The 10,035-nt window shown below is 43.3% G+C and overlaps 1 protein-coding gene across 3 annotated transcripts in view; it reads right to left on the reverse strand.

Annotated features, from left to right (window-relative positions):
- Positions 1 to 10,035, reverse strand: part of GOLGB1 (golgin B1) — a 51,610-nt gene extending 41,575 nt beyond the window's left edge. For 2 of the 3 annotated variants that reach the window (XM_049814264.1, XM_049814262.1), the window contains exons 1-5: positions 9,927 to 10,035; positions 6,037 to 6,173; positions 3,956 to 4,052; positions 3,173 to 3,325; positions 2,250 to 2,402 (exon numbers count right to left, since the gene is read on the reverse strand). In XM_049814264.1, the coding sequence (XP_049670221.1) occupies positions 2,250 to 2,402; positions 3,173 to 3,325; positions 3,956 to 4,045 (396 nt within the window). In that variant the 5' untranslated portion in view covers positions 4,046 to 4,052; positions 6,037 to 6,173; positions 9,927 to 10,035. The remainder of the gene's footprint in view (positions 1 to 2,249; positions 2,403 to 3,172; positions 3,326 to 3,955; positions 4,053 to 6,036; positions 6,174 to 9,926) is intronic. The other variant, XM_049814265.1, reaches the window with a different exon arrangement.

Raw genomic sequence — 10,035 nt, forward strand, 5'->3', positions numbered from 1 at the left:
CCAACTGCTTAATAAAAAGACATAAGCTGATATTTTGATTCTGCTGAAAATGAGGCACTCTGTTAAAAGCCCAGGAAGTAATAGTACCAATTAGATATTTAAAATACAGCCTTCCCATGGGGACCCCATCATGGAGAGAAAAAACAAAACAAAACAACACCTTTGCTGTATTTATCCCTCATGATTTCCAAAAGGAAACACTAATGCTCAGCACCTCAACACAACATGCAACCCTAACCTAAATTTCTCATCTTCAAATGACAGGGTATCTGTCTAGGAAACATCACCATTACTCAAGACAGCATCTACTTAGGGAAATAATCATAAGTAAATAAAGGAATCTATAGCTTCTCAGTAGGTCTAACCTTACAAGAAAGTATCTAAAAAGTGCTTTCTGGGTCAAATACATAATATCGCAAGTAACTGCCCCAACATCATACCTCTTAAATGATGTTCTAACTCAAAACTAATAAGGCTCTGGTCCACACCATCTCCACTGGAGACTGTATCAAGACCTCATTCCTCTAATTAGAAGGCCATTTTTCTTAATGGCTAATTTACTTCCATCCATTCACCTCTCAGTACTGTCCTTTCACTTCAACCATTCTCCCACATTCTTGGTGCTTACCTTCCTCATACAACTGTAGACAGAAATTATGTTTCCTCTCTGCCTTTGGTTGACTAAACAGCCAAGCTATTTTGAGTGTCTAGTAAAAGCAGCTACTAGCATGACCAGAGAATGGAAACCCTTTTGCTGCTCTGAATTTATCTTTCCTAATTTCAGGTGAACAGAACATGACAACACTCCACACAAGGCCTTGCCACTCTTGGTACAATAGTTGTAAGGATAACTGTTTGCCTTACATAAAAAAGAGTAGGCCTCTTTTAAAAATCTACATCACATTGATTAACTGATGATAAGCTTTGTCTCATTTTGCCTTCTTCAACTGATAAATTTGAATTTTGAAGCAAGAACACTCACTAGTCCCCAACAGCAAGTCTACACAAACTAATGTAACAGCACACAGCTCTACACATGCTATGTATGAATGAGCTAAAAAAAAAAAAAAAAGCCTCAGCAGCAGGACAGCAATGCAAAGTGACATAGCTAAACAGCCTCCAGGGCCTTCACTGTTCTCTGCAGCTGGGGGATTTTTTTTTCATGGCCTCACAGTATACAGTGGCAGGATACCACAACTGCTTGATCTTGCACTTATTAAATTTTCCTTTATTTTTATATTGTGTCAATCTTCAAGATCATCCAATTCTTCCTGTATGAAAACCAAATGCCGCTTGCATTGAGAAAGATTCTCAAGATTGTATCGTAAAATGAATTACAGTAGCACATTTCTATGATTTTATGATGCCATCAATCAAAAATAGTAAGCACAGGTCAGGGAACCAATCTTTACTCCATTAGTAGTCACGTCTCATCTGATAGCGCTCACACTCACCCTTTAATGTTTCCTATAATCTTTTAATCTTTTTTTTCAATGTTTCAAATAACCCTTACCTTCTCTGCTTTAATGAACATCATCTGATGCCCTGCAATTTGTTTGGACTTCTATCACATTTCCCTTGCCTAATATTACTAAGTTTTTAAAGAAAACTATGCGATCAGCAGAACAATTTTAAGTTTTCAAAAGTTACCAGCCTCAATGGGAGTTTCTAGATAGTAGCTAATAGCTTCTTTAATGTCTTCATACAGGACACCTTCCCCTCATTTTTTACATAGATTTACACAATTATGGCTTGTTAACCATAAAACTTTGTGGCGGCACAGGAAGCTACATGGCTGGGGAAAAAAAAAAAAAAATATATTTACATTTAAGTTACTGCCTTTCAATTTTAATGACTTCCTTACCTCATTGTTCTTGTATTTCAGCCAACCCTCCTTCTTCTTCACTGTACTCACATGACAGATAACATTTTGAAACTTACAATTCAGATAGATATGTGATTTCTGCAGGAAAGAACTTAGCTACAACAGATTACTGAAGGTATGCAAAGTGAAACCAGCTCATACCCTTGAGGAGATCAAGTTGTACACTCCAAGTGCATCTGCAGTACAAGGAAGCTGGACAGACTGGCTTCCTACAGCATAGATACCCTTGCTGAAACTATTAATGTTGTAAATGTCCTGCTAACAAGAGAGATAGGACCTGCTAGCTCACTGGGACCTAAATTGTAGGGTAGCACCAGATTATCAGTAGAGGCTAACATCTTTTAAGTAGCCCTGTTCTCCCAACCTTGGTATACGCTTGCTCTTCTGATAAGGTCTGTGCAGGCAATGGTGATCCTTTCTCTGTCAGCTCCTCAATGCGTTTGTTCAGAGAGGCCAATCTGGCTTTGGCCTGAAGTTTAAGCTTCATCAGCTTAGCATCTGCAGCCTCTCGCTCTTCCTGTAAAAGAAGGATACAAATTGATAGCACTTAAAATTCCAGTGCTATCACCCTGAAAGCACCACTTGGAAAAGTTACATAATTTGACAGTCTGCTGTCCTTTGTCCAAACCTGCCTCCCCAGTAACAGTGCTAATTAAAACACATCCAGGAAACATATTTGCTCTGAAACACTATACACAACAAAATAGTTACCTTCTGCTCTAGTACTTTCTCTTCAAGGGCGAGATCATGCAAGGGACTTCTCCTAGCACCTAGTACAAAGTCAGTCTGACTTCCTCTACTATATGCAGTCCCTCAACACTATCTCAAGTAACTGCACTTTCTTTCATGTCACACTTCAAAGTAAGCAATATGTATCTTTGGTTATGTGCTATAAAACCACTGGACTGCTGGGTGACTGCAGCACAGCCTACTCTGTCTCAAACGCTCTGAATTGGGGAAAGAAAAACCTCACAGAAAAGATGTTAGTATTTATTAGAGCCACCAGGAATCTGCAGGGGCCTTGAGGAGCTCCAAGACAAAATGCTACCTAACTTGGATGTAACTTATCTACTCTAGGAGGAATTACCCCTCAGAAAAAATGAACAGATGCTATACTACGCCTCTTGGGTTAGGGTCCATTCTTTGGATTCCAATACTTCTCTGGAATTGATGCATTTAGTAGCACAGGTGTCTCAGATGTTCAAGAGAAACTAGAGACTGGCTTGCACAGAAAGCTGAAGCAACATTTTACTCTTGCTCCCAGGTCCTCAGTGAAAGAAGTGATACCTTGAGTACAGTTTCTTTTTGCTGGAGCAGAGCATCCTTTTCTCGGATCAAATCCTTCAGCTGAACAACTAGTTTTTCTGTTTGGGCTAGGCGCTCCAATAGCTCCTCAGGTGCCTCCTCCATGCTTTCTGCTTTTGGCTCTAAAGCTTGTACCTGAAACAGTGAAATGAGTGCTCTGGAGGAAAAAAGTCTAAACAGACTGCAGCATAGCATCCAGATGATATCTTCATACTCCTAAATGCTGCACTCTGTTACTTGCAAGCATTTCATGCAGCCTATAGAATTATACACAATTAGGTGATACCAGGAGGAAACCTCAAGATACCCATGAGCCAATACACAAAAAGAGAGCACCTTTGATGAACACAACATGAGCAAATCTGAAAAGAGTGGCACTGGAAACACTCTACCACTCACACACTATCCACCATCTCAAGTGCCAAAGGGCAACATACAGATCAAGCCTTCCACTATCACGCAATCATGCAGAGCTCCCCTTTCTGCTACACAGAATCATTAGTACTCATAACCGTCTTTCTTCACCCTAATTCTAGTTTGTTTTCTAGGATCATCTTGAGATGTGGAAACTAAGGAGATTATGGTCTGCCCCACAAAAGTGCTGACTTAAGAGGTTAGGAATACAGGAGAAGCAGAGTGGAATGACAGCTCAGTCTAGTGCTCAGCAAAGAAGCAGGAAACAGTTCTCACTGCAGTTGAATGATTCACATTCCCCAAACTAGCACTCAGTAAGATCTGAAAGTCTTTAAATAACACTGTACTTACAGCAATAGAGGATTCAGTAACTGCATCTCCATCATCACCTGACAGCTCTTGTAAAACAGTACTTGCTAAACCTGACAAACGGCTCAGCATCTTCAGCCTAAAACAAAAGAACAAGTCAGAGTACAGAGTCAAAATTGCTAAGAAGAATAAGCATCCCTTCATGCTGATCTTTAATGTTATAGAGGTGACCAGGCTTACAGGGAATACATCTCCTCTGCCAAGAGAGACAAGCAAAAGTAAAACCTCAGGAATAAAGAAATGATCATGTTAACAAAAGCAGCCAGACTCTCTGAACATAAAAGCAGAGGGTGTGCTGGTTAAGACACATGAAGATACGTTTACCGCTCTACATGTATGATCGAAAAATACATTTTTATACCAGATTTCAAGTCACACTCATAGATAATTCTTAATCTTTCTTAACAATGGCATTACAGAACCATGATCTGTTCAGCTTACTCAAAAGAAGAGTAAGTGATTCTCAAGTGAAGTCACTTTTTTACAGTCCAAACATGTCCTGTAAATACATAAAAGCAGCTTTCTGTTACTAAGTAGTGGGAATGGTGAACTCACCCCTGACGTTTGCTGAGTAGATGCAAGTGTGTCACATTAGAGAGATGATGAGACCTCTGCATGTCACATATGTGAGAGGACAGGACCTCGACATAGGGGAATAGTCTGGAGAGAGCATATATTCCCTGTCTGCTGCTTAGCATACCTTTCCTTTCCTTGAAATTCAGGAGCCAAACTGATCCAGCAAGTGGAGGTGAAGAACCAAAAAAATGCAGCAGTACCAGCCAGCAATACGTAATTTGCCATTCTGGGGAGAGTGGCTGATTAAGTTCTCCATTATTAACCCAAACAATGGGATGCAATCCACCTCAGTAAGTTCACCAAATTGTAATGAGCATTTGATAAGCCTAAACAGACAGCTGCCAGCCAGAGGGATCTCAACATGCTAGAGAAACATCATGAAGTTCAGAAAAGGCAAATACAGAGTCATACACCTGGGATGGAACAAACATATGCTGGGGACCAAACGGCTGTAAAACTGTGTTGCAGAAGACAACCTAGGGATGCTGGTGGATAAACTCAACATCGGTCAGCCGTGTGCTCTCACAGCAGAGAGGGTCAGTATATACTGAGTTGTATTAGTAAGACTGCAGCCAGCAGGTTGAGGGAAGCAATTATTCCTTTCTATTCAGCACTTGTAAGACTACATTTGAAGTACAGGGTCCACTTTCAAGCTCCCTGATACACAAAAATAACAGGGACAAACTGAAGCAAGTAGAGCGGAAAGTCCCCAGGATGGTTTGGCGTTGGATTATAAGATATACAGAAAGGCTAAGAATACTGGGCATGTTCAGCCTTGAGAACAGCGGGTAAGGAGGGAGATATAATTGCTGTCTTCCCTATAATCGCCTATTAGGTAGCTAAAGACAGAGCCAGACACTTCTTATGAGGTGCACAGCAGATGGACACGATGCAGTGGACACAAGTTGCAGCGTAAGAAATTTCAATCAGAAAAAATAAGTATGCACAGGGAAGATGATAAAAATAGGAGTAGGATTATACCAACCTGATCTAACTTTGAAGTTAGCCAAGCTAAGAGCAGAGGATTTGGCCAAATGAACTCCCAAGGTCCCTTAAGACCTAAATCATTCTAGTACTCTATGAAGAAGGGTCACATGTGACACTTGACATATCTCTTAAGAGAATGGCAAAATAATTTCTACAAATTAAAAGAAACACCAATAGTGCAAACTGAAACTAGGCAAACTCACATTAGCCATAAGATCAGGTTTACATTACCAAAATTATCTCCATCAAATGGAATCTTTTACTGTTGACAAGATGTCTCTGTTTAGCTAGAAGTAGGCTTCTAAAGCTGGCTACAATGACCCACTCATTCCTGACCTCTTTTATCTTAGTAATTGTGGAAATATTGACAATTGAGAGAACAGTAGTGCATTATTTTTCTGTAGCAGTCACACCTTCTAACCACCTGATTTTGCAGTAGTAGAAAATGTCACAATGCACATTAGAGTATCAATAGCAGAAAAGGGCATGTGAACACCAACCTCTTTCATGCACTCAGTAACTCATAGGTCTGCTTATTCAGTAGTAAAGAGGTTTCCAAGGCAGGGCAGTCATATGCAGATCCTTCAGTCATTCTTTTTTATCTCTTAGGTACCGACAGGTTGCATGAACCAAGACTCTTGACAGAGGAAAAAAAAAAAAAAAAGAGGAAAATAATTTATCCAACAGTAAAGAAATAAGCCCATTCTTCATCCTACATGGTACACTTTAGGATTATTACAGTCAGTCATTTGCAATAAGCATAAAAAGTGAAAATTCTTCCCTGTTCGGGAAACCAGATTTTTGCTGCTCTTGCAGAGACATGCCCTGGTTTTTTATGCTCTATGGCATGGGCTTAGTCTCTTCAGCCTACAGAATAAAATGCTCGAGAAGCAGCTAGTGAAGCAAAAAGACATGAGAAGAAACTGGGCCTCAGACAGTCTCTCGCAAAGAGTTCCAGAGGATGAAACTACTCAGGAAGCATACTGTCAGAAAGCCAGGACTGTCCACATTCTGTATCAATACAATAGCCAGTGAAAAAAGTGCTAGTACTTTGCTTACTTCTCAGCTGGCCCTGGGTGAGACTGAGGCATGGAATTCCAGAATAATATAGTTTTACAGTTCCTACTAGAGAAATTCCTTCTGTCAACATCAACTGTTCACCAAGCTGGTAATATAAAAGACTCATTTAAAGACCTGGAATCCCTGGTTCATTATAAGAATAATAAAGTATTTATAGTTTTGTAAACCACCACCCCCACAATGCCCCAAGGAGGAACAGAACCTGCTGTCTTGGCGGTGGTAAAAGCACATTTTGGAAAACAGTCATTCAAATGCAAAAAATGCCTCTTTCTGACAGTCACCAATATTTGAAGAGGATGGATCTGATCTTCCTATTGAGCATTAGGCCACAGCTTCTTCAAGTCACAAATATACAACATATGCTTGAGATGTGACAAAAGGTAATGTAAGATAACATGATTTAGGACTGATAGAACCAATAGATGAATTATTAGAAGTGGTATTAGAAATATGGAAAAAAAAAAAGTAGAATCTAGGCATCTGCAGACATCCATTGTAACCAGAAATATGTATGGGGCTCAGCACATACCTGCATGCTACAGGCATTACAATTTCAAGCATGTGTACATGGACTATGTACATGGACTATGTTGAGAAAAAATTCCCTGGCCTTTGTCCAGGCTGGCTACATTAACCTGATACTGAGATCAAGCTAACATGCCTTGCTGGGTTTGGCTCACAGTTGGCCTCCTCAAAATGCAAACAGAGGAACTGAGGCCTGTCTGCACCTATTTGCACAAGCATGGACTTTAATAACCTGAACTCAAGCCTTAAAAGTCCATGTCTTTTGAACTCACTTTAAATTGTATTCTCAGGTGAGCTGAACATGGTAAGGAATGTGAATGGGAATGAAAAGTGATTCTACAACAGCAAAAGGAAGCCCAGGGAACACATAGGCCCACTGCTAAATGTGGCCCTGATCACAGAAAAGACTGAGGTTCTCACTGTCTTCTTTCCCTCAGTTGTTAGCAGCAAGACCAGGCTTCAGGAATCCCAGTCCACTGACAACTGATGGAAAGTCTGGAGCAAAAAAGACTTACCTTATGTGGAAAAGGACCAGGCTAGGGAGCACAAACTGGTCATACACAAGTCTACCGGGCCTGCCAGGATGCACCCAGAAGTGCAGAGGCAGCTGGCTGATACCGCTGCAGAGTGTACCCTCAGCAACTTTGCAGCTGACAGAAAACTAGGAGTGGCTGATGCCAATGGGAACCTCATGAAGTTCAACAAAGGGAAATGCAAACTCCTGCACCTGGGGAAGTATAATGCCATGCACCAGTACACGCTGGAGGCAGACCATCTGGAAGCAGCTCTGCAGAAAAGGACCCGGGAATCATGGTGGGCAACAAGCCGACCACAGCCATCAATGCACCCTCATAGCAAAGGCCAACAGCATCCTGGGCTGCATTAGGAACATTACCAGGAGGAAGGCGATCCTTCCTCTCTACTCAGCACTGGTGAGGCTACATCTGGAGTACTGTGTCCAGTTCTGGGCTCCGCAGAACAGAGGTGGGAACTTGCTGGAGCAAATTCAGTGAAAGACAACAAAGAGAAGGGTCAGGGAGGATCTTATCACAAAATGACAGAATGGGTGAGGTGAGAAGAAGCCTCTGGAGGTCATCTGGTCCAACATCCCTGCTCAAACAGGGCCACCTACAGCCAGTTGCCCAGGATTGTGTCCAGACAGCTTTTGAATATCTCCAAAGATGGAGGCTCCACAACCTCCCTGGGGAACCTGTGCCAGTGCTTTGTAACAGACACAGTAAAAAAGCATTTCCTGATGTTCAAAGGCAACCTCCTGTGTTTCAGTTTGTGCTCGTTGCCTCTCATCCAGTCACTGGACACCACTGTAAAGACCCTGGCTCAGTATTCTTTGAACCCTCCCTGAGAATAATTTCAGGAACAAGCATAACATAGCTTTAAATACTGTCCCAAAGCCAACAGTCCACGCACAAGGTGGTAGCTGTCATATGAATTAGCCTCAAGAACTTGTGGCAGGAATACCCTAGTGCTTGCACTTCGTATTTAGTTCTGAGCTTAGAGCAGGAAAGCATTATACAATGCTGGCCAATTTCATCATAAACAGAAGTAAACAAACACAAAAGGACAGAGGTTATTCACTGTTCCACTGCCTCACCCAAATAAAGTAAACAGTACAGCTCTTGGAGACAAGACAGACTATTGTTCTTCCAGGGTCATACTGACTTTGGTATGGATTTCCAATTTTGTAATTAATAGCAGAACACAGAAGACCTGCACTGTGTTCATGATGTAAGCCAGTATAGTTTGTGTTCTGGCTGTAGTTGAAAATAATGTTTTGCTCAGCATTCCTATGACTAATGAACTGTTGCTCATGAGACTTTACTTTGAACACTGGGACTACCAGTGGTGTTCTCGAAGAGGCCCCTTTACTCTGAAATATACTTCCCTTACTGACCCGAACAGCTTAAGTCCATTACTAGTCACAGCACTGTCTGCCTCAAAGTAATAAGCAGTGCATAAATCCATGCATCCAGGTATCAGCCACAGGGAAGAAAGACTTGACAGTGTCTTCCCCCTGATTTATTCTGTTATAAGTTTATTATACATAAATTAAGTTTAATTCTTTGCATTTCCCTTCTTTGAAGGCAAACAGGCATTGAAGCCACTGCTGCTGTACACAAGCCCTGGACCAAACCTCTCACGCTGTGCAAAGATGCTCTGATAGAGACAAGGATCAAAGGAGCACAGCACATCTTGACCACTGCTGTCATCCGCAATCCCAGGCCTCAGGAGGTAGCAACAACCTTCCACGAAGGGAAGGGGAAGCCAGCGCCGATGCAGCTACAGGAACGCATGGCTGCCCCGCCAGCCCCGCAAATTTACCGACGAGAGCTTAGTTGACCTCAATGCCTCCGGCGGGCCTCACAGGGCAGAAACGTTCCCAGGACGGGCTCCGCTACCGGTTACGTCTGGGCACCGCGGTCAGACCGCCGGCGAAAGGCAGCGTGGTCACAGCGTGGGCACCGGCGTGGCGGGGCCCGCCGGACCACGGAGCCCGCCGGACCACGGAGCCCGGGAGAGAGAGGGCCGTCGCCGGCCCAGCCCACCCCACTGTTCCTCACCGCCCTGGACCCCAAGAAGCTGCGGACCCGCCCCGGTTCCTTGGGCCCCGCAGGCCGGCGGGGCCGCTCCCAGCGGGGCTGGCAGGCGTGTCCCGGCGCTACACGGCGGAAGGAGCCCGGTCCGGGACCGCTGCCGAGAGCGGAACGACAGCGCCGAGCCCACACAGCGAGAAGAGAACACCGACAGACGGAGCGGAGACACTGACCTGCCGACAACCCACTCCCGACGAAGCCCAGCGACGGCTCCGCGGCTGTAACGTCAACCCCAACCCCACCCCCAGCCACCTCAGCACCGGAACACGCCTCAGCGGCTTC

The sequence above is a fragment of the Accipiter gentilis genome, chromosome 11 (assembly GCF_929443795.1).
Source record: "Accipiter gentilis chromosome 11, bAccGen1.1, whole genome shotgun sequence".
Taxonomy (NCBI): Eukaryota; Metazoa; Chordata; class Aves; order Accipitriformes; family Accipitridae; genus Astur; species Astur gentilis.